Below are 26,016 nucleotides of genomic sequence, written 5' to 3' on the forward strand. Positions count from 1 at the left end.
TGTTTTACAGGCTAACCAGATAGCAAGTCCCATTTTGCTAGCAAATACCCCAAACTTCATCATTCAGGGCTGAGAAGGTAGTGCATATTTCTGCTCAGTTTTCACTTTTTTCAGAGTAATGACTTTCTATTCTACCATTTTAAATTATTAGAGGTATATTAAACAATAATGCATTTTTCTTGCAAACTGTAAATGACTACTGTGAAATAATTTTTTCCCCAGCAGAAAATTCAGACTTGCACTACACACAAACAAATTAAAAGAATTTTAAAGATTGTAGATCTATAAAATTAATTTTTTACAAATGAAATACACATGCCATTGCAATGCACCTAGTCATATGTCTTAAAAATCTGAAGTTGATAATAGCAAAAAAAGTTTTAGTAGCCTAGATAAAGGAAGTATACATTCCACTCCTAAGGCATGAAGTTTCTAAACATCTGTAGTATTAAAAGAGATACATTATGAATGAATTACAAATGCAAATCTATATTAGGAGGAATTTCTAGTTCCAACAGGGTGCAAGACAGAAATTTTCTCCGTAGTATTACAAAAAGAAAAAAAAAATGTCAGTCATGAAGACTGCCAGTACTTACATGTGTTTGAATTCTTACCACATCCTCAGTTGATTGACATCTTCAATAAGCTGCTAATGACCCACTCTGTTTGCTTGAAATGAGCCTTAGATTTTTAGATCTGGTGAGTTTTGTAGAATGCTGAATGAAGTAGATTTAATTGCTTTTTTTTTTTTTTTTATTTTTATTTTCATATTGGTAATTCATCATTCAAAGGAATAGTATGCTTTGCCATCATAATGTAAAATTTCTCAGTAACCTTTCCTTTGATTTGAGTTCTAGATGCAAAAGTGTGTACTAGCCATACTGAAACAATATTCTTCCTTGAGCTAGGCAGTGTGTACTAGGTAGCAGCTATTCATAAAATAAGAGTTTTTCTCATGCTGGCTTTCAGTGTTTTTAAGTAGTAATTTAGCAGCTGTCTTGGAAAGAGCTGTAAGCATGTTGGAAATCAAAGATGACTCCAGTTCTGTTCATGAGGTGGGTTGGTACTGCATTTTTATTAGCATATTTTCTTTCCTTCTACTTTGATACTTTCAGTCCTTGGGGCACAGAGCTGAGAAATATAGATTGTAGCTATCATGCCAGATAAGGAAAACGTAAGTGATGATGCAAAATGTATTTTTTCTGACAGTGAACAAGCAGAGACTGGCTTGTGCAAAACAAATTTTTACTATCTGACTGTGATGGGCTATTCTCACCACAGTGATACCTGCTGTGGAGCAGTGTTATATTTAGTTGCATTGTAATAGCATTTCTTTCAACAAGTGAATTGCATATCATAGAGATGTGGTGGCACAGGAAACCATGGCTATTAGTACACGATCAGAATTTTATATTCAGACATGAAAATCTGTATTGGTGCCAGACACTATCTAACCTGAGATTGTGGTAGAGGAAATTATTGGCGAGAGGGAAGTGGGGAGCTGGATATCGAATTGCCCATGATTGTAAGATTTTGTTGCAGCAAAACAAATAGAACCCTCTCTCTTCCTGTCAGGAATGGATAAACACTTAGAAGACATGATAATTAGTGAGCTGTCTTACTTCCATTCGTGTTGGACATTCATATGGGCTTCACTATACAAAGTCTGACCTCAGTCCTGATGCAGACTTGCACACCAGTCAGCTTTCCACAAATACTTAGCTAGCTCACCTCTGCATAAGGTGGAGTGTGTACAACTGCAGTTCTTAGGTATACATCGTGGAGGATGGAAGTCCATGTGAACCTGAGCAGTGGATACTCCCTGTGCCTCTTTGGATAAATTCTGCCACCTGTACTTCCCTTCAGAAGGAGGATAGCCAAGAACAGCACTTATCTGGTAGCCACTGCACTTTGGAGAAGAGGGAGTATGCCATTAGCTGAGTTAAAATGAAATACAATATCCGGGTTAAAGTAGTCACCGGGCTCTCTGTGACCTCATCCCTGCAAGGCTGCAGCTAATCAGTGTTATCTGGTGGGGTTGTATTATGTCCCCTCTCAGACAATTCCTATCTGATCAACAAATGACATATGATCTTTCATCCATCTTTGTGTCTCCAATAAGCATAAAATCTATTGGGGGAGTGGAGGACAGGCAGAAGGAGAAGCAGACTAACCTTTGCAGCTCGATTACAGAGAGAACAATTTGTTTTTGTAATTAGAGCTCAGCAATGATCTCTGTTTCACTGATACTCTGCTCGGTGTAAACAGAACTCAATTTTGACAACTGTTTAGCTCACGGCACAGTTTTAAAGTATTAAAGGATAATGGAAGACTTATTAGATTAGCTTTTGCCATGATCTTTTAGTGTCCCAGATAATTATTATTTGTGATACAGCTGAATAGTTTAGGCTTGTGTTAGTATTATGCATGCATTTCTGCATAATACTTTATCTGCTATTGATGGGCACTAAAATATGTTTTAGGAAATATACGTTTAGTCAGATTGCACAGATATTAGTGCACAGATATTAGTGGTATTTTCAAGTGGATCAAATTGTTCTTTTTGTGATTTTTATTTTGTTTCCATCATAGCAATTCTTAGTTCCTTACTTGTATTTTTTAAAAAAATCTTTACAGTTATCTTTATCATTATGCTTATTCACACTTGGGTGACTTTTACCACAATCCTTTGATCCAATCATGACATTTCTCCCCCAGCATTTTAACATTCCCTCTGTTTTGTGTGTTTTGGTGTTGTGTAACTTTTTCTTACAGTATCACCTTTTCTATCTTTCTTATTTAGTATTTTAAATCATTCCTGATAGTCACATACTGTTTTTCACCTTGTTATTTGACTTTTCCTCTAATTATGCTTTAATTAGGGTATGTTGTTTCTTCTTCTGATCTTATAATTAGCATATTTCCTTTTGATCACCTTTTGTCTCATTTTGCATAAGATATGTATTTTTAATCTTTACCACTTTCCCCTACACAGTTTTACCTTTCTTATTTTTTATTTTTTCTGGCTAACCTCATTCCATTAGTTTGACTCCCTATCCTGTTTTTGGAAAGAGTTCATTATCCTCCTAGTAGCTGGTGTGATGTTGTGTTTTGTTTTAGTATGAGAATAATGTTGGTAACACACTGATGTTTTTAGTTTTTGCTAAGTTGTGCTTACCCAAAATCAAGGACTTTTCAGCTTCTCACAAAAGAGAAGGCTGAAGGGATACAAGACGCTGGGCAGGGGCATAGCCAGGGCAGGTGACCCAGACTGGCCATAGGGATATTCCATACTGTACAGCAGAATGTGCAGCATACAGACTTTGGGGAAAGCTGCTGGGAGCTGGCTGGACACCAGTCATTGAGTGGTGAGGAGCTGCATTGTGTATCAATTTATTTTCATTTTCTGAACCATTAAACTGCTTTTATCTCAACCCACATATTTTCTCACTTTTTTATTTCAAATTCTCTCCATCATCCTACTGCAGTGGGGAGTGACTGAGCAAAGCTGAGTGGTGCTTAGTTGCCGTGTGGGGTTAAACCATGACACTCCTCTCTGATCAGAAACATTACTTCAAATATTTTTTTAAATTTCCAGTAAGTATTTTGCATACTGTACTGCTCTTGTTTACAACAATGTGATTTTCTTATTTTAAAAGTCTAAGTTTGCAACTTCTTAGCTGTTCTGTATAGATTAGGGCAATACACTTGAACGTGATTACATAATCACCCTGGAAACAGCCTAAATTGCTGGAATACATGAGTTTAAAAAAAAATTCTATAGTTTTTTCACATTTGAATAATTTCACTCTCTCTTTAAGTTTGTCAGGGAAGCAAGTCTATGTCAGTGACTAACTTAGTTATTTAACAAAACATGAGTACTAGTCCATGAGTGAAATGTGGTTGTATTTTCATCTCAATCTCCAAATGAACATTGGTGGCTCATGTTATAAAAGCACAAAGACTGCTTAGGGCAAAGACAGCTCTGTCAAGGTTAATGGCCCCAAATCCTTTCTGCCTTAACCATCTTTTAATGTTTTGGTTTGGTTTGTTTTTTTAGGGTTTTTTTTTCAGATTACTTCTTAAATTTACTCTTCAAAACAAGAGTCCAACAAGAAGAAAGTGTAACAGTGACTGCACTCTGTGATCCACCTCACTCTTTATCTTTTTTATAATAATCTTCATGCTGTGTTCATTCTAGTGTGCTGCCATCCAGCAGGATGGCTGGTTGCTGTTTTTTTTCATATTAGTTATTTCATGCTCAGGATTTGTATTCCTGTTTGTTCTTGCAAAATGCAGTAACGTAAAGGCATCCAGGTCTTTCAACCACATTTTCAATTTGGAAGTGAAAGTCGTGTATCTATTTCTGAAGAAATAATTGTTTATTTCTAGTTCTAGTTCTAGTTCTAGTTCTAGTTCTAGGTATTTATATTTTATTTATATTTACAACTGTATATCTATCTATCTATCTATCTATATATATATATATATATATATATACACCTTGCACACATACTGCCAAGTTATCACAAAAAGAGCAGGTAGTTCTCTGAAAGTCAACCTTTTCCTACACTGCTTTTATTATGTATTAGATATTCTGTTCATTCTGTTGATACTCATCACAGCAGTCTCTGAGTACCTCCCAGTAGTGTATTAAGCTCTTAAGTTCTCTCATTTTCTCTCTAGAAGGAGAAAACAGCTGAGTGCACCATTAAATTAATGCATTCTTGGTAGTCTATGTCCCAAATGACTCCAATTCTAATTAAAATTTGTAGTTCTGGTTGAACTATGGCATGTCATACAAAAAACTGAAGACTGGACCAAGGGCCTAGCACTTTCTCATTGGCTGAGACACTTTTGAGCCAAGGCTGTATAGGCTGTTCTTTGTGACAACTTCTTACTAATAAAGAACATAAAAGTTAAGATACATGATATATGTAGTCAGAGAATCATAGAATGGTGTGGGTAGGATGGGACATTTATAGATGATCTAGTCTGACCTCTCTAACAAAAGCAGGACTCAGCACCCTCAGTGTGAAAAAAATCTTCCTTATATCTAATCTGAACATATCTCCTTTCAGTTTAAAACCATTGGACCACGGTTCTGCCACCAGAGGCCCTTTCTCCATCTCTCTTATAAACCCCCATATGAATACTGATAGATTGCTGTAAGGTGTCACCAGAGCCTTCTGTTCTGCAGGCTGAGCAGAGCCAACTCTCTCAGCCTGTCCTCACAGGAGAGGTGCTCTAGTCCTGTGACTTTTTTTTGGAGTCACCTCTAAACCCTCTCTAACAGGTCCATGTCTTTCTTAATCTGAGAATAACAGAGCTGGACACAGCACTCCAGGTGGGGTGCCATGAGGCTGGAGTAGAGGGACAGAATCCCCTCCCTGGTTCTGCTGGCCACAGGCTACCAGGATGCAGCCCAGGATACCATTGGCTTTCTGGGATGTGAGTGCTCATGGCTGGGTCATGTTCACTTTTCATCCACAAGAAACTCCAAGTCCTTCTCAGCAGGGCTGCTCTCAATCCATGCATCTTCCAGTACTGATGCATTACATTTTGCTTTTTTGAAGTTCATGAGGTTGAAGATTCTTGTTCCTAAGTTTTGGTAGAAAAAGGGGTAAAAAAAAAAAAAAAAAAAAAAAAAAAGAGAGAGAGAGAGTAATCTTAAATAGTGTTTGAATTTCTATATTAAGGATTTATACTGAAATTCTCTCTGACAGAGCCTCTCTTTTTCCACAGACTAGGTAGGGAGCATAAAAAGGGCAACTTCTCAATTTACATACCTAAGTGATGTAGCCCTCCCAGAACACAGATTATCCTATTCTTTATACTGGTAGAATTTCAGCCCAGGAGACTAGAATATAGTTGAGAGAGTTTCACAATACCTTTGTGAGTCTTTTAGGACCATTTGCTCTGCTGAACTAGTAAATATGCCTTCATAAGCTGATGTTTTCCACGTATCTCCCCAGTGAAGGTAGCATCATTTTCCTGAGATAAAGACAGAAAAAGCTGTCATCTAATGCAAGCTGTTCACTTTTTAGTCCATATCATGTGAATTATATTAGGTAATATTGATGATATATTATCAAATGATCATATTTAGGTAAGACTTGAAGGTATACTGATAATTATACTGTTCACCACAGTGTGGGTCTTAGTTAGGTACTATTGCTCATTTCTGACATAAAGGTACAGCACATCCTCTCCCTAAATCAAAGAAGATAGACAGATCTCATTGTTGACAATATTTAACAACACAGAAGTAGAGAAGTCTAAGAATAATTAATGTCTTCTCTTTAGATCAAAACCCAGTGTACTGCCAAGTCTAATCCTTGACCCAAGTCCAGACTGGGTTTCCAGGAATATTAAGCTTGTTTAAGTTTTATTTTTTTTAATTAATTCACATCTTCTTGAGCTTACTCAAGATTTAGATGACTGGATAGAGTTAGTGAATCTTAGCATTTTTTAGAACACTCATTTTGCAAAGAAAAGAGAGATGACTTATTTGGATGTCTGATCCAGCTAGGATTGGAACCAGCCACCTTCCAGTCAACATTATTTGTCTTCCTGAGCTGCAAAGGGCATAATTCAGAATTTTGGATTAACATTTACTTAGGGATAAATTTCTTTTTTCTTTTTTTTTTTTTTTGTGAATAGCTATATTGAAGTTTGAGACTTTTGGTAGACACATACCTTGCATGATTCAATTATAAACAGCATATCAAATTTTTACTATTATTTATTAAAATATTTGTAAATAGGCAGTATTATTTTAAATTACCATACCAGAATAGCTCGTTCTGTATATAAATACATATTTTATAATTTTAAAATTGCAAAAGCAGTGTTGTGCAAAATGTTATATTTACAAGACTAGAGATTCAAGAAGCAGATACCAGATAAAACTTTTTTCCTGAGAACTTTGACAACAGTGTCAGAAAACTCTGAAGGGGTGAAATCTGGAGTTAAGAAAACAAATCAGGTCTCATGAGGAGGAAGACAATTATCAGAATACATAAAACAGCATAAATATTGAAATTTGAAAAGAATTTAAATTAGATATCAGCAAACCTTAACTAAGGCTTGTCAGCTTTATAAAAAAACGTATTTTAAAGTTAGGAAAAATTCCCTCCACAAAGACAGGAAGACGTTAGTCTGAGAAATATCATGTCTTGGTAGAACCTTGCAGTGATCTTGTGTATATGTAGTAATTATATTTTTACTGTTGTACAAGAAACATTACTTTACAGCAATTGCAAAAGCTCTGTTGGTGAATACTAGGTAAAAATCTTGAATTTCATGTATTGAAAGAGAAGGGAAATAAAATAACAGACAAATTAAACCGTGTAAAATATACTTTTCACAATATCATAAAATGGTTTAGGATCGCTCCTAAAAATCATAAAACTTCCAACTCCCGTGCTGTGGACAGGGACACTGCCACTGAACTAGGCTTATCAGAGCCCCATCCAACCTGTTATTGGGCACTTCCAGGGTCGGGACATCCACAACTTCTCAAGGTAACCTGTGCCAGTGCCTCACCACCCTCACAGTGAAGATTTCCTTCCAAATATCTAATCTCCAGCTACTCTCTTTCAGTTTGAAGAAATTCCTCCTTGTCGTGTCATTACATACTTTTGTGAATTGTCTCTCCATCTTTCTTGTAGGCTTCCTTCAGGTACAATGGTGGTGTGCAGAAAAACTCTACCATAAACCATAGCACAGTCCTGTCAATCCCATATAGAAGATTTGTGTTTGTATAGAAAATGCTGCTACGTGGTTTTTATTTTCTCTTTCTCACTTTTCTTCCCTCCCCACCCCCCTATTAATCTAATAAACTTCATTAAATTGCAGTCTGGATGGATTAATTCCAAGAATCCCAATTTTCTAGGCATGCATAAGGGCGCTGTGAGTTTCAACACGCTCCATGGCAGGTAGTTTAAGCAGATTTCCAGGGCAATTTTGGGATTTGCTGGACGCAGGATGTCTTTCAGTTTCTTCCCACATGCTTCTACTTCCAGTCTTCCTCTTCTGCTTTGATTCCTTTGCTGGGGGCAGGTGAGGACGATGTGGAACAACAAGAGTTTTCTGCAACTTCGATAATTTAAAAGTGCAACTATCAAGATAGGCCTTTCAAGTACACTGAAGAACTCCTTCATGAAAATAATATTTTTTCACAAAGTAATATTTTGCATTACAAAAGAATTTTCCTGTTTTGTATGCACATATTTATGGCTAACTTGACTGGGCACATTACAAAAGCTATCCATGTAATCTTTCATTATTAAAGCAGCTTCTAGCATTAGATAGCTGTTAAAAAATATCAAATGTTTTTTCCTACCTTTAGGAAAAGGGACATTTGAAATTGGAGTTTGTCTTTGGTTGAGGTTTTTTTTTTTTTTTTTCTGGGTTTGGTCTTTTGTTCTATGGGGTTTCTTTTTAAGTTGAAAATTATTTTTAAACTTCTGCCTTGGAGACAAACTACCCATCATTCAGAGAAACAAAGGAAAATTAAATAATTTCATAATCTGTAACTTTCCCAAATGTAATTTTGCCCCTCAAAAAGATACTAATGTTTCAGATTTCTTTAAAACTCATATTTAGTTAAGAAACATCCTTTTATTCGTCTTTGTCAAACTTACTTTACCAGGTATGCCATTATTCAATGGCAGAATTTCTCTTTTACTTTAAAACAACAGTTAAGAATCTGCGGGTTTTTGACCTCTTAAAGAATAAGTGTTTCATAGATAAACTAGGAATTTACATGTGTCCTCTGGGCTAATTTTTAACTATTCAACCTGTCTTGTGAGAAAAATGAAAGCAAATAATGTTTTTCCTTCAGCAGCAGCCATCAGATTATGTGGTGTCTCAGTAACAAAGGGTAGTATCTCATCCATATTGTATATAATACATTAAATATGGAGTGCAAATAAATGTAAAAAATTCATGCAGCAGACAGGCTGAAAAATGTTAAAATCAACATTTTACACAAGCATCTAGAATACATGGGAAATATTCAATAGTTTTCTGCCATGCCAAGAATATAGAACTAAATCAGTGACAGTATGAATAAAAACCCCAAGTTGTCCAGTCCTCAGTTTTCAAACAGGAGCAGCTACACACTAATAAACCCATAGGGGAAACTTTTTCCCTTACCAGGCTTGCTAGGATTCATCTCATATAAACTCATTCAACATTGAAGGAATAATTCTAATTACGGTGTTTGTGTGAACCTGAATATAGGATCCTCTAATTACAATTGGTTGTACATTCAATTACAATCACTGTGTTTTGTTTACATGTACCACATAAAATGAAATCCATTCTAATTCTGCATAGTACTGTCTTTTGTAATTTGCATCTTCTTGTTTTTCTTTGTGTGAACTGAAGATTTCCTTGAATTTTAGTATTTTGTCCAAAATTCACCTCAACAGGTTTAAACATATTTTTTTTATTCCAGATTAATTAGAACCCTTTTTTTATCCTAAAATGAATATCCTTTGGAAATTAAGGGGAAAACAGCATCTTTTATCTGTTCCTCTGTGTGGAGGAACCCTTATATTTCAGTGGAAGTTTTGAATATCTGACAGTATAAGATTTTGCCATCTCTTTCAAGCTAGGTGTCAAGTTCTAATTACTGAAATGAAGTGTTTGTAAAATAAGGAATAATTATCATGGAACTATGGCTACTTTTGAGATAACTTTATGTCAACAAAAAAGCAAAGTGAATTTATCCTGGAAAAATAATACGTATGTATAGAGATGTACTGAAAGACATCAAGCCTTTTTACAGAATATCTTTAAAAGGACTGGAAGTCTTTCTTGTTGTGCCAGACTACTGATCTCAGTCAAATTCCTTCAATGTTATTTGGACAAACTCTGCTTTCCAGCTCAATGTGCTGCATATCCAATAAAAGCCTTATAAACACGTGCATTTTCCAGACTTACTTTCAGGTGCTTCCATATGTTATGAGAGCATATTCAAGATCAGGATAGAAATGTATACAAATTAGATGAGAAGCCAAAGGAAAAAAAGAAGTAGAAGGAAACATCTGCAGTGCATCAATGGGGAAAAAAATGTTTAAGCTGCCTGTTATTAACTGCTCAACCTGTTTTATGCTGGATTTCTGCATAATTATGTTACAGAGGAGGGAAGAAAACAGATGTTGAATAAAGATTGAAAATAAGAAAATTAGACTGTTAGAAAAAAGTAGTTGTGGCTGTTCACAGCTAGACATTTTTTGGCAAGACTTTTAGACAGCAATCTATTTCTCAAATTCATTGCCCATTTCTGCAAGATTAATGTAAAACAAAATGTTTCTTTTTAAGTCTGATCAGTCTGAACAATTATACAGCTCCAATAATCCCCAAGTCAGTCTTTCAAGAAAGCAGCTGAATGTTTCCCCAAGCAGTTTCATAAATTAGATTAAATGAATATCATATCGGGTCAGAAACCCTATAAGCTCTTTTCATGGGAAGTTGTTGATAGCTTATGTAATTAGCTGTATTTTTCATCTTTTGCAAGTATTCAGATAATCCATACAAGATATATTTTTCACAATCTTTACAGAATAAATGCCATCAAACTATACTTGAATGCTTTCTATGTTTCTCACACTTGTCTCATGTTTTAAAGCCAACAGATCTATAATTTTTTAAGAATGTCTCAATTTTTTTTCTCCACTTAGTTGATATTTTCTGGTACAGGGTCTGTTTGCATAAAGAAATTTCTGTATAGAGCTATCTAAAAAGGGGGGATGAAACTACACGTAGGCACTACGCTAAATCATTTGCATCACTGCTACACTGTCTGTTCCATTTTACCCTGATTATTATCTGTGAGAGTTTGAGTTACCTGTGAGAGTGAGAATTATTCCCGAATACACTCTTCAGTGGCCCTTGACTGAAAGGATTGTGTGCTTTATTGCAACTGCTACCACACGTTTTCAATTCACAGGATTAAGAATGAATCAGAGACCATTTTGGAAAAGGGTTTCAGATGTGAAATGAATCCTTTCTCCAAAGTTTAATTTTCTTCTTGTTAACTAAAAATATTTTATTTTCAAGCATTCCCAACTTTGCTTTCCTTTGCTATTCTCACCCTACATGCCATCACAAGTAGGCTTCAGTCTGTTGATCTGCTTCTTTCAGGTGAGCAAATACTTCATCTGTTAGCCATCTTCTCTTGAGATCCAAAGTTTACATGTGAGATTATAAAGATGTGTAGGGTTTGTTTTCTTGAAAAGTTGCAGCTTAAAAAATCACATATCAGAGCTTGATAGACAGTTTTTTTGAAGACCTTACAAATAATTTGGTGAAGAAACTGAATATTTGTATTAATTTTTTCATTTAGGAGATTTAGACATAAAAAAACCTGTTCAAAATGATGTCAGTGTCTTCATTTTGGTCCTGATAGAGGTCAAAAGGAAGCATGCTATTTGAAAGAAGTAAAAATGTATAAAAAAGACCGTGTGAACCCATATTACTTTGGGTGTGCTGTGTGCATGTGCTCTCTCTAGATACATTCTTATTACAGATTGCGAGTGAATAACACTAGTTTGATGTTAGCTTTAAAATCCCAGTGACACCATTAGCACCAATCTCTTCAGGAATGCATGGTTCACGGGTACTGGTAGGTTGATGGATCTGTCTGTAGAACCAGAACAAATCTTTCTCATGATTCATTTTTTGCCACAGATAAGCCATAAGACAAAGACAGCAGATTGATGGAGGTTTAGTTTTTCTGCTCTTGTTTTAAATAGTAGATGTAGAACAGGTTCTTCTATTTTATAGCCTGAAGCTGAACTGTCAACATAAAAGATGTACAGACTTAATACCTGAGAGCAGGGCAGAAGAATGACTTCTCAGTTTTTTTAAGAACAGATTAAACCATGAACAATATAGCTCATTACTACCTAGTCTAAATGTATTGAAAAGGCAGTTTTTGCTAAAGCATGAAATATTTTGTCTTATTATTACCTACTTTACTGAAAGACACAAATTTCAGCTGAGAATAGGAAAATTTTTCATTTACAACCTGCCTGTTCATGCTGAGAGAAATTCTATACCTGACCAAAACCATAAAGCTTGAAACAGTATTACTGCTTTTTTGGTTATGTGAGTGAATGTGACTGACTCTCATTTGTTGTCATGTAGCTGCAGTCAGTATACAATTATGAGTTTATTTGATCCGTACTTCGTGAGGGAAACCCCCAGAATTCATTAAAATATTCAAACTAAAATAACTACAGGTGGTAACCATTCAAGTTTTTGTTCATATTTGGAGATTAATTCCATGGTTTATTTTTAGTTTTGTTTTTTTTTTTTTTAATGAAAAAATAAAATTGTGGTGACTTCAGAAAACCATATGCCAGCTCTCTAAATAGCATTGATAGAACATTACACATTTTTCAGAAGGAACAGAATAAGAGAAACATGGTCAGAAAAAACAGAAGATCAAGATGAGAAACAAAAGACTGATTAATAAAAAATAAATAAAATTAGTTATTAATAACATATTTATTTTACATATTTGACAAGAGTTTATATTTCATTAAAACAAACATACTTTCAGAAGGTATTTCTCCTGCTCATCACCACAGATATCCAAATTTATTCCTAAAAGGAGATCCTCTAGACGTGCATAGGATAAAAATTCCTGCTGTTTTTATTTCAGCTCACCTCCTTTTGACTAAAACTCTGGATGTGTGGAACAACTTCAGTTCTGGCTCTCAGCCAGAGCCCACTTGTGGAAAATCCATTAAAATTCACTACAGTTTTTTTTCTTCCCACCCAGAAGAATTACTTCTTTACTAAAGGTTATGGAAGTGATTACACCCGTGTAATTTCACTATGTATTTATGACAGAACCAATGTTGGTTAAACAGTCTTAAAGTTAAAATGTGCTGAAATGCAATCTTGTATAGAGCTTATTAGAGGAATAACATTTTATTTTCTAGTTTTGTTTAATATCAGTTGGGGAAAAAAAATCCAAAACAATCAAACAAAGCCATACCTAACACAGCTGAATTTAACCAGCACAATTTAGACAAACTGAAAGTTTAGTTTAAAATGGTTTATGAGGCAGTCTATAGGATTTTTATGATCAGAGATTCCTTTTTGATTTTATTTTGGTTTTAATAAGATGTTGCCTTTAGACAAAGCAGGTATATACCTCACATTCCCTTTACTTCATGCTTGCCATCATATATTATGTACATACCTATAAATTTTTGCTTGTGCTTTGAATTCATTATATTGACCAATTACAAATTCTCCATTTTAAAATTTTTTTCTACTCATGTTGAAAATGGAATGCTTAATCTTGCTAGGTTTAAAGATTGTTGGCCTGAACGCTTATATTAGTAAATTTTCCTTCCTTAGGTGAACTGATCTTGAATGGTACTTTATTAAAAGTGTATCCAAAAAGTAAAATTTGTTGTTGTCTGGAGGTCTATATTATAGTTCACACTGGAGGATGGAATTGCTTCTTAGAAGAAGCATTTCTTCAGGTTTTGGTTTTTTCTTCTCTCAAACATTTATGTTTTGCTCTGATAGAAATATGTTGGCCTCTTGTGGTTAAGTTTTGTCCTGTTATCTCTCTAAACTTATTTCTTGTCCTTTGCTCCAAGCGTGAGTACAGAAGCTAATCTGCTTCATTTTTTAATGTAGCACTAGTAGACCTTTTTTTCTTATGGAGGAGATAGGAATTTTTAAGTGAATTGAATTAGTTCTTTCTTGACTTGTGTAGGATGGTATGGTTTTCATTAATCATGTGTGAGTGTGTTGTTACGTGATGTAACACAGATGGGCACAACAAGCTGGAGCATGTCTTCCAAGAAATTTCAAGACAGCTTTCTTGAAAAATGCTATTAAAAAAATAGCACATTTTTGTAGCAAGAGTGATTAATCAAAATAGGACTTTGCCTAACACAGAAAGAAAAAGAAACCAATTGGAAGCCACTTCTGCAGCTCTGCTCATAATCACTGACAAAATTCTTTGCAAAGTGTCTTGTTACAGAAGAATGTAAGACTGTATCTAGGGTAGGGAACCAAGTATTTTCAAGTATTTCTGCCAAAAGATAGTAACCTACATCTATATTTAGATATTTGGAGTGCCAGTTTGATCCATATTCATATGCCTAATTAGGGATTTAGATCAACTGTAAATATCTACATTGGCCTGCACATGATGTCAATTCTCCTAAGCAGGACTCCATATGCTATCTCACTCATGGACACCTTTCTCGGAGGCATGCAAGGATCACAATCTGGTGCTATGTCCCTCTGGCATTCCTTGTCAAGGTGTAAATGTTTGTACCTGTAAACAGCACAGAGCAGTACTGCACATCAAGTGGAAGTGTCTGAGTTAGTTCAGAGTCAACCTGGACATTTTGCTGAATTACTTCAGGATAATCTGAAAATTAGTGGGTTTCTTCAGGATAATCAGGATAATCTGCTTCTCCATGAGCAGTCATTCAAACATATTTTACATTGATTTGCTTAGCCATATTTGAAAAACTTGGCTAACAAATAGTTTATGGTACCATTAATGATCTCCTAAGTCTGTTCCAGGTATTCAGGGGGAAAAAAAAATCCTATGTAGGTAAATCAGTCTTTCAACAACAGTTATGGAAAGAATAACCTGATTTTTTTTTTTTAGATATTTTTTCAGGTGTTTTTAGTAATAAATCAATGAAATTACATTCTATGTTTGCACATTTCCCTGATTACCCATAACTTCTGAGCCAGTATCTATCCAAGGGCGTAGGACTCAAAAGTAAGTTTCCACAAATTTTGTGGATATAGACAGCTGTAATGAACTATTAAAGTGTTCAATATCAGTGAAAAACTGATGTCACAGATTATTAGATGCTGAAGCCTCTTGACTGAAAAGAGTCATTAAAAAAGCCTCAGTTACTTAGAAAGCTTCAAGCAGACTGTGTCGTCCAAGACATGTTAGTCAATACAAAAATTTTCGGAAGAGAAGCTTTAATTAGTTCCACTGCTCCTGGCGCTGTGTGATATTGTAACCACGTTATCTTTGTAGGCAGTGCAAGAGAAACCAGTCTAAGGAACAGAGCCAAGTACAGGGACACTAACAGCCCCTTGGAGCAGCTCAAGGTGGACAGAACTCTCACAAATAGGTATATTAGTGGGACAAAGAGCATAGAATCAGGGAATCATAGAATACCTTGTGCTGGAAGGGACCTTGAAGATCCATCTACTTTCAACCCCCCCTGCCATGGACAGAGAAACCTTGCACTAGACCAGGTTGCTCAAAGCCCCACCCAATCTTGCAAAAAATATTCAAAATTTTGAAAAATTTTAATTTCTCTTTGGTGACAGATGGAAAGTCTAAAGATGTGGGCCACTAAGATTTGTGAAGTTGGTCAGAACATGGTGCTAATAATGCAAAGATTTTGGGTTTGGTCCATGGTCAGGCCATTCACTTAAGAGTTGAATTCAAAGATCCTTGTGTGTCCCTTTCAACCCAGAATATTCTGTGAAATCTGTAATTGTCAGTGAAATGACTCTCCAAAAATCAGAGACAAACACACTTACTTCTGAGTCTTTTGGAACTCTGGAAAGGCATTTGATTTGCATTAAATTGAAAGAATACATATGAATTCAATTCAGGGGGCTGTTGTAACTCTCTTTCCCTTCTCATAAAACCAGAATATTTTTGTTTAGAAGAAAAAAATAGGGATATTTTCCTTATCTGCTCCCAGGTCAACTTTACTGAATGATGGATTCTGCACTTCTCTAAGAGGTCTCCTAGAGAGAGTGATAATTAAAAGGGTTTCCAAAAAAGGGAGATAAATAAAAAGGGAGATAAATAAAAAATAAATAATGGTCCCCATAAAAGGGACAATGCAAACAACACAGCATATGTTGGGACTGCTTTTCTTTGTGCATAAAAGATAAGCTGTTGGTTCTTGGTACAATTACTAATTACTCGCAATTATACCAGTTGTATTCATGGGACAGGATGCACTTTTATCATTGAATAAGATTACAGTATATGTTCTTTCTGATGCCTTATAGCATTTTATTAAATTATCCTCTATTTGTGATTCTTTGCCTGCTTTTTTCTCAAATGTCTCTAAAACTGCTTGTTAAGAGAAAGCATTTTAACAAATTCCTTGAACTCTGAAATTAATTTATTGTGTATATAGAATTGTATTCACACTTCTTAGAATCATCTCTTTTCACCTCTTCATGCAGTGATTTCCTTCAGGTTGCTGTAACTGTACTTGATTGAAGCATAGGAGGCTAACAGGTGCTAAATAGTTTTTATATCTTTTGTTCTGCCATGAAAGTATTGAAAGCTTTACTCATTGTTTCAATTTTAACATGGCTTTTTTTCTCCTTTTATAGGTATTTTTATAATTGTTAGTAGGGTATTTAAGTACTTATACATTTTTTGAGAAACATGTGATAAGTTAGGTATTGTAGAAAAAGCTCTGACTTTATGATATAAATCCAACAACATCCTTGTGAACATTACTGTTTATGTATATGAAAGTGATCTCTTGCAAAATGTCAGTGGGATACAATAAATGCCCTTTGGTCCTTAAGTTTTTCAGACTCCCACACTCCCAAGCATTAGTCTCTTTTGCCAGGATCTGTTCCACAATTCCACACCAATATGTATTTGGAAGTGACATAATTAAAAAATAAAAATAAAAATAAATTTTCAGATAATTATCTTGCAAAATTTTAAGCAAGGTTGAATTTTCACAGACAAAATCATTGTCTATGCTAATAACAGCTTTTACATCACTATTGTATGTCCAAGTTCACACAGAAGATGAATTCATCTTTGATTTTAGTCATGTGTGGTCATGTGTCATTTTCATCTCACTGAAAATAAGGACTACTGTATATTCTTTCTGAAAGCCTTTAAAAACTGAAAGATTAAAATTCATGCTGTAAACAGCTGAGCAACAAATTTAACAGACCTTACCCTAGTGACCACCTAGCATACCTGAAGACTTTGATAGGGGACACAGAATAATGTTTTAAAATAATTTCTTCTTTTTTGCCTATTCTAAACACGACTTTTCCCATAATTTTGGTGGGCAGAGAGAGGCTTTAGACAGGCAAAAGAAATCTAAAATTCAGGTGTGTTTTAGCAGCCGGGCTGTTTCTATGTTTTAAGATAATCACATGGCATGAGTTAAGGATTTTATCTATATTACAAATCTGTTCTCAGAAGGCTTTACATTTCCCATTGCAGCCTTTGGTAATTCAATTAGTCTCTCAAAAAGTTGGGAGCAGCTGATAAATTCACTTTAATGTTAAATAAAGTACCCCAGCAGGTTTCTCTTAATATCCTTGCTTCTCAGGGAGCTTAACTCTAGACCTCCCAAACGCAACTTTCTGCAAGGAATATGAGGGACTTTGGAGCAGATTAAAAGAACTGTCTCTACCAACATAGCTTCTCACCATTAATAAAGTTGCTTCAGATCATGGCAGAAATATCACTCACTCAAATGGCTGTCCATCCAGTTTAATTTATTTTAATTGGCAGCCTTTGGTCCCTCCATGGAACAGATTCCTTGAATATGATGAATTATCCCATGAACAGAGAATGGCATTACACAAGCTGAATTTAACCCTTCCCTTTAAACATTGTCTTTTGGGATTCCCAAATCCTATTGGCAGACACTGATTGCTGAACAATAAGTAGGAGGGGATTAGCTAGGTCTGCATTGACTATGTCTTTGGAGACTGCTGACAAAAGAGCCAGTTCTGTTTGTCTGCTTCTAGTAAATGAATAAAGAATATGTTACATGCAAAAGATGATGAACAACTGGATTTAGTGTGGTAAATAGATGCATGTCCCTGCAGAAATCAGATAGCAAAGCCAAGGGCAAAATCCTAACAGAAAAAGGCTGCTTTACTACTCACAAAGAATTGGCCTTAAAAGGCAGGCTGTCATTGACCTTCTGTCCTGGATTACAGTTTTGCTAGGAGGAAGCCTTGAATTTTAGATGTATTCATCCATGTCATCAAAGATGCATGTTGTCATCACAGTTAGAGCGGGCTAACTGGGACACTGAAAGCTTATAGAAAATGCTGTATTTTCCTCTCCAAAACCAGAAAATAAAAAGCGACTGAAATATACAAACCCCTTTTTGTGTGAAATAATTTGTCCTGTATTTTTACCCCTCTTCGATTACCTCTTTGAAATCTAATAGGTAATTACATTCCAGAACAACATTTTCTAGTTGTTTTATAAAACAGATTTTCACAGTAAGCAAAATAAATATATTACTTTAGATATGATTTTTTCAAATAAAGATTTCAAACAAATTAATTTCTAATGAATTAGTCATAGGAAACTTTAGGGAAGATGGTTTACATAAACATTTAAATTTAATCTATTATTTCTTCTCTTTTGTTTTTTGTCTCGAAAATCAGACTTACATAAGACTTTCTTTTTATTCAGAGTGTTTAGCCTAAAAAAGAGTTGCTCTTTGTTTTCCCATACTAGTTCTACTTTTTTCTTAATATAATTATTTCCGTTTTAATAGCCCTTAGCTACCAAAAAAAACATGGTCTAAACCTAAAAATATCTACCCTGGCAGATTCTATCCCAGTGTATCTTGTGAATATTAGCCTTACTTCTCTGTTGAGTAAAGGCTCTGAAAAACCTCTTGAAGTGCAGGTGCAATGAACTGCAAATAAATTTGTTGAAGACAGTTTGTCACATCAAGCTGGAATTGAATGTATTTGTATGTCAAGAAGACCAATAAGCTGCAGTCCCTAAATCTAGCTGTGGCAAAATTTTACAAGATCGTTTGATAACGCAGATAGACTTCCAGGATTACCATCACTGGTTTTCCACTTGATTATGTTTAAAGAAAAAAATAACTGCTAAGTAGAGGTATTAATTTTTCAGTGGTATTTTGACTGGTATTTTTTGAACAAAGTGGTTGGCAGTTGTTTATCATCATAGTCGGCTCTCTGAGAAATACCAAATTAACGTTGTTGGATAAAAAAGTACATGCCAAAAGTTAACTGAAAATTTATCTAAAGAGGGAATACTTGGGCTGACTTTGAAAGCAACAGATTTAATAAATGAAAGAGCTCAGTCCCATTCCGCTTTTAAAATAAAAATTTTGAGATTGGATTTCTGAGAATGGAATCTGCAACTTGTTGGAATTCCAAATATGCTGCTCTATATCAATAGATTTACAAGTCGTCCAGTACACTGCTCTGTTTAGGATTCAGCTAGATGTGTGAGCCAGCAGAGCCTGGGCTGCAGAAAGCAAGGTATGGCTGGACAGAAGATTTGGCTCTGCCCCCATATTCCTTCAGGAGACAGGATGATGTGGTTAAGTTCGCAACACTAAGCTGGCTTGCTAGGAGACAGAGTCAATCATCTCATCTGGATTTCTCTTGCTAAATTTCTGGAATTAAAATAAAATGCCACTTCACACCATGTCAAGTATCTTTTGTAATTGTGAAAGAATCTATACATCAAAGTCACTCCCTGCTATGCTTGTGATATGAACTTAGAGTCAGGGCTGCAACTGCAAGAGGGATCTGGATCAGCTTCAATTTTCCTCAGTGAAGAACATCAGATCCCAATGTATTCCTTCAGGCATTCAAAGTGTAGCAATTTGTCACAAGTCTTAATTCTGTAAAAAAAAAAGTAGTATCTTGTTATAAGCATGCTATCTCAGAACAAGGGAAGAAGGAAATTTGTTTGCTTTTTCCTGAAAATAGCTCAGTAGAAAAATACCATGAAACTTGATCTGAAAAATATTCTGTGGATTTCCCAGATTTATGTGTGCTTGGAATCACTTAGCTATTAGTTTGCAAAGGGACTATTTTCTTACCAATGGTAGGACAATGTTCATTAGGAGCACATTGTGGAAAAGGAGACTCATGTTGCTGAGTTACACCCCTCAATCCCACCTACATTACTTTAGGAAATATTGGGCTCTTAGACTCACAGCAGACAATTTTCTGAGTGATGAAAAGCTTAGCTTATAGGAAAAGGCAGACCAGTTGATATGTATCCCATACAGAGACGAAGAAAACTTCAGGACATCAACTCTATGCATGTGAAGATAGATAGAGCTGCCTATGAAGTGCTCTAAATGCATTTCTCTGGCATTCTAAATGACTCTCTGAATCCATCCCTCTCCATTGTCTCCAGAGATGACAAGATAAGATTTTTAGCCTAATTTGAATTGTCAAAAATTAGATTATGTGACTTTCTGTTTCTTGAATGAAATTATTATGTTTTATATCTGCTGCTGTGTCACTGATGAACCTAATATACAGCATCTGAATCTACATCCTGTGGGCTTTTATTCAGTCCCTTGACTGACAAGAACTCTCACTTAAACAGGAGTTTAAATGGAAGCACTCTCTAGTTTGCTTGTTGAATGATAATAAAATTTTAACAGGAGAGATGAAAAACCTGTGGCCTGTCTTCCTATTCCCTAGGGTTTAATGCACATGCTTGAGGAAGTCAAGATCTTCTTCTTCTCCTCAGCTGCAGGAATAGCTTTACTCTGAGACCTGAATAGACTTGGGCAGGTGCAGCTGCATTAGGAAAATCTATGCCTTACAGTCTTGCTCAAAGAAATAAATCTTAGTAGAAGTAGCACCTTGAGGATATTTCATCTTTGCTATCATGACCAATTTCAGATGCCAAACCAGCAACTTTTTTTTTTTTTTTAAATTTCCCTCTCTTCTTTTACAAGAAAAACTCATTTCTGTGTGTTTTCTCAATTAAAAGCATTTTTTACTTTGCTGGGGGATTTTGAGATGAACATTGACACAAAGGTTAAAGCAACTTCAAAAGGCCTTCAATTTAGTATTAGTTCTATGCAGCTGCCTCCATCTTTTAGAGTATTACTGTTCTGCATGGTCTGTCTAACCAAAGAACAAGATTTTCCATGCTCTTTGATCTTTTAAAAATATATTGAAATCTGAAATCAAGTGCTTTGCCTGAGTCTTGACTCTGCTGGCAACAGTGATCTGAATAATGTAATAGCATGTAGAGTACCCCAATAACACCTAAAAAAAAAAAAAAGGCATATCTTCAGAATCAGTTCAGCTATGTCTAGAAAATGCTTAAAAGCTCTGAAGTCTGATGTGGATAAAAGAGGGGTCATAAACAACCAAGACAAGAAAAAAATAAAAGAAGAATAAATAGGAAAAAACCCAGTTCCAGTTAAAATATCCCTGTTGTTTTAAAAGACTGTTCAAAGTGCAAATGTCATGCTAAGACAAGAACACAATCTCCACCCAAAGTTACACAGACAGCACAGCTAAAATATTTTCATTATTGCCATAGTACATAGTTCATTGGAAATCTTGTCAATAATGCAAAAACAATGGCGCCAAAAAATAAAAATCATCTCAACCCTTTCATTTATTTCTTTCACATTACCCATCTAGGTTAGAGGGTTTCTACACAGCAATAGTGGGCACAATTAAGTCTGTTTAACACGGAGACAGATGCCAGATGTATGCATGTAACAGTTACAGAGGAAGCATATGCATAGTATCAGCTCTACAAATAGTCAGGCTCCCTAGGCACTCAACAGTTTTGAAGCTAAGGGAGGGAATGTTTTTATGTTATAACATTTTCCCTTGGTGGTAGCAAATTAGCTGCCTTGTATCCATCTTCAGCTGGAACTGCAGAGTCACTTGAGAGCTTGCAAATAAGTTTAGAGCTCTGCTAGACTATTTCTTAGGTACCTGAGAAGTAGTATGTATACATACCACGCCTTAGCTCAGGCACCTGTGTAACAGGTGGAAACAAAGCAACAACAAAAAAGTTTGATTCTTTTTCTCATAAGAAAAATTTTTCTTTCCTTAATTCCTTACAGAATTTGTTCAAGGTCAGGCAGAGCCTTACTTTCAGATATGGTGCTTTATTTTTGTCTCCTTGGGAATAAAAGAAATTCTTCTTAAAGAAAAACAAAGCAAAGTTACATTTTTATTAGTGAATCTAGAGGCTGTTTTTGAAGAACCATGCACTAGATGTTGGGGCTCAGATTTCCCTGCTTTCCATTATCTGTGATAATCAGAATTCAAGCTAATAATAACTGTACAGGTCTCTTGCCTTTTTTTCTCCAATAAAACACTAAGCCTGGGAGGAGGGGGACCCATTAAAAGAATGTTGTAAAGCCTACATGAAACCCTAAATGAAGTAAATATTATAGTGATGAGTTCCAGTAAATTAAAAGATTGCTTTAAATACCCTGAGAAAAATATCAATGACCCATACCTATAATAGGTTTTGCTGCATTTTATAGCAGGTTTTCCCCGTTTCTAGGGATGTAGTATCTTTATCATCTCTACAGAGTAAAGATTTTCTTAAAGAATGTCAATAGATTAATGTTAACTGGCTTATTCTGAATCCTTCCATAGCTTTAAATTTAGCAGCTGCATCTTTGACTTGCTTTACCAGAACAGTGTTTAACTTATCTAATGCCTCACTGCTTGCTTCCTTTGTAGGGTGTTTAGATAAGTTAGCTGAGGGCACAGCTAACAGAAATTAGCCTGACTGCATCTTACTTGGTGGTGATATCTGTAATTAGCTTTTAAGTCTATCTCCAAGACTAGAATACACTTTTTGTAAGAACATGGCTCAGATTAGCAGTTGCTAGACACCAGAAAAATAGCTTCCTATAGTTACCAGGCTTAAAAAGTGAAGATATTAGTGAAAACAAAGAACACATAATGACAACATCTTTGGAAATAATTCCCCAAATTGACAATTTTTCTTAAAGCTACCTTTTGTTGCATCAAAGTAGTCTGACATCAGTTCAGAAATTGAAGCTATAACAAATGAAAAGATGACAAGTAAAAAGGTGAGTCTCAGTTGAGCAGCTGAACTGCTGCACAGAAAAGTAACTAGTAGGAGAGATTCTTCTGTATTAGTGGTGTTAATATCTATAATCTCCTCAATCCTTGAAATATAAGAAGGTGAATTGTAACTTAGAGTTCTTGATGAAGGATCTGGGAAAAGGAAGATATCAATATTCTTAAGATATCCTCGGTAAGTGTCTTTCAGAAATTAATCCACTGTTTATGGAGAATCTGAAAATGCAGTCCTGAATCTGTTTACATGTATCATTCTCTTTGCCAAACTGGTTATATTTAGAGAGTCAGATTTGAAAAAGACATCCTTAATTATCCATTCTGATTGATCTAATTGGAGCACTATCCAGGCAGAAAGTTAAGTAGGATAGCATTATGAAACTTAAATTGCTAAGAGAATTTGCGTTCATCATAAAGTGACACAAGGGTAATCCCATTCTGCAAATCTCTTTGGAAAGTGGCAACAACACACCAGAAATCTTCTAAATAATAGTCTAAGGGACCCTCTAATCATATGATAATGAATAAATTACTTAGCATGGGGAGGACTCTACATGAAACTCTTAAAATTTCTTTCTTTTATAAGAAGATATTTCTGCATCTCTATGTCCAAGGGAGAGCTCCTTAAGATGTCTAGACAATGTAAACTTTTTTTCTGAGAGCAGCATCATAAAAAATGTTCTTCCTCCTATTCTGGAAGAAGCATTGTAAACCTTCCATGAAGTCCAAAGTAAATGACCTGCTTACGACATCAACCCTTGAAGCAGAGTATGATACCCAGTAGGGTTTTCCATCTGTCGGTATAAAACCCACATGGTCTCATTATGGCTGTTAAAAGAGATTTTGAATGTAAATCCAGGCATACTGGCAGGAATGGGGAGGAAAAATACTCTCTTTCACCAAAGTGGCCATTCAGATTTTGAATGGTTCAGCATCCATGCAGCTTTTGTAATTATTTTTATGAGACTTTGAAAAGGAAAACAGGTAGCATTTGAGGAGAGTTACTGAATTGATTTTTTTTCGGACAAAACCAGGCTCCTACACAGGGGCTGACAGACTTCCATTAAACTGCATCTACCTACAGTCAGGATGTAAACAGAGCCATCAAAAGAACATAGAGATTTCTTCAGGAACCTGTCATGTCTCTCTCCTCAGTGGCACCCTCCTCAGTCAATATCTGTAAACAAGTTGTCATATCCAAATTTGAGGCAAGCTTGCAAAGCGAAAGCTTGGTACCTTCTAATTAAAGATTTGTACTCTGAGATAATTGGCAACTGGTAAGGAAAGTTCAGTGGTGTAACATACAGCTCATTGCTGGTGGCTTGATGGTCTGACAGATGGAGATAGCTCCTTGAAATTATGGAGCTTTTATATTGGTATTTTTAGGAAATGTCAACAGCATGATTATATTTCCATTAATGCTGTCTTTTCTTCCCATTCATTGCTTTTGTTTGTCATAATCACTTGTTACCTTTTGTCTCTAACTATACAATCTGTTAATATTTGTATAGGCGGGCTCACAATGGTCTTGGTTAATGACTAGATTATAAGCATTGCCACACTACAATATGCAGCATTTACTAAGTGCTGCAAATTAGATATGGAAATCATTGATACTATAATTATGACTAGCTCACAATAAAGTTAGTAAAAAGAATCTGAATATCATGCAAATTGTGCAAATGATAACACAAACTCAGTAAAATTTCAGATTTAAGAACCATTGCTTTTGTAGATGCCAGTGCCAAAACAATCCCACTGTAATATCTTTTGCATTGCCTTGACCAAGACTGAAAATGTGCTATATTAAAAATATGCTTTCTAAAAGATCCACGAGGCTGTCTTCTTCTGTTAATTACTGCAGTTTAGTTTTCCATCTTTCTCAGGAAACAATTTGGGGCTCTATAACGAAGATTTACAGTTTAAAGCTATGAATGTGTCATGTCGCTAAAGTTTCCCAGTAGCTTCTCAGCTAAGGGCTGGCACAGCTAGCCTTTGTACATTTTCTACCTGCAGCCCAGGGCTAGGAAGTCTTTCTTATGTGGGATGGGGAAGAGACCAAAATGACTGTTTCATGACTGTTGTATGGTCTTTTCACTGCAAATTAGAGTTAAGGCCAGTCAACGTGTAGGCAAACAGTGAAAATCAAGACTGGGTGTCCATTTTCTTCTTTCTCCTCTATTAGGAACAAATGAGACATATTTTTTACTAGGTAGACTTTTTAGTTCACTACCAACTATAAAATTGTGTGTTTGTACCATTGAGAAACTTAGTGAAAAGTTTCAAGGGCCATGAGCTGTGTCTGGGTCACACAGAAGCTGTTTTTCTGCTGCAGAAGTTTTGACATTGTTGTGAATTTTGGAAGCAGAGCCTATCCCTGTCTGTGACTCACAGGTCTGATTTGCCTCCAGAACAGCAAGGCAGAGGCCAAAGACCCATTGTTGGGATCTGTGGACCAGCCCGCTGTGAGGATGGAAAATTTTCAGGTAACACAACTATTTTCTTTCTCTTATATTGTTTCTAATAAAAATATGTGATTGTCATTAAATTGTAAGCATTTAACTAAAGCATACTTATGTAAGAAATGTTCTAAATTTTCCATTGTGCTCCCTGTAATCCTGAAATATTCCTCCAATATTTATTGTCTGGGACAAATGTGAACTAGAATTAAATCCATAGGCCAACATGCTTTTATGCTTTTGAAGTGTTTTATGTCATAACAATATGAAATATATAGTCTTTATCCTGTATCTAGAAAACAAGCAAACAAAGCAAACTAAACAAAAACCCAACACCAACTGTGAGAAACTATGTAAGGATTATAGACCTCAGAAACATAAATTTATAATATCAGGAGAAAAACATGAGATCCAAGAGGTTTACAAATGTGGCAGTCCACTCTCATTTTACTGCCAGTTATTTTGCTGATCTAAGCTACATAATTGCTTTGCCTGACTGAAAGGAGCCCTTAAACAGACAAGCCAATATAAATACGCAGATAGGAGACAGCTCTGTTTAATAACAGCAAGAGAAGTATAGAAGTATTTGTTTATCTCTGCTCATTTATGTCAAAATCAATTGTAATTAAACAGAAATCCAACCACAGAGGTAGTGCTTTAGCTGATTGTTCTCAATAGAAATGTCATTTAG

At 35.4% G+C, this 26,016-nt stretch overlaps 1 protein-coding gene across 1 annotated transcript in view; it reads left to right on the forward strand.

Moving 5' to 3' along the window:
* Positions 1-26,016, forward strand: part of PCDH17 (protocadherin 17) — a 90,152-nt gene that overhangs the window by 52,196 nt on the left and 11,940 nt on the right. Inside the window, exon 5 of the mRNA XM_059839115.1 lies at positions 25,278-25,352. Coding sequence (XP_059695098.1) covers positions 25,278-25,352 — 75 coding nt within the window. The remainder of the gene's footprint in view (positions 1-25,277; positions 25,353-26,016) is intronic.

Source organism: Haemorhous mexicanus, chromosome 2 (assembly GCF_027477595.1).
Source record: "Haemorhous mexicanus isolate bHaeMex1 chromosome 2, bHaeMex1.pri, whole genome shotgun sequence".
NCBI lineage: Eukaryota > Metazoa > Chordata > Aves > Passeriformes > Fringillidae > Haemorhous > Haemorhous mexicanus.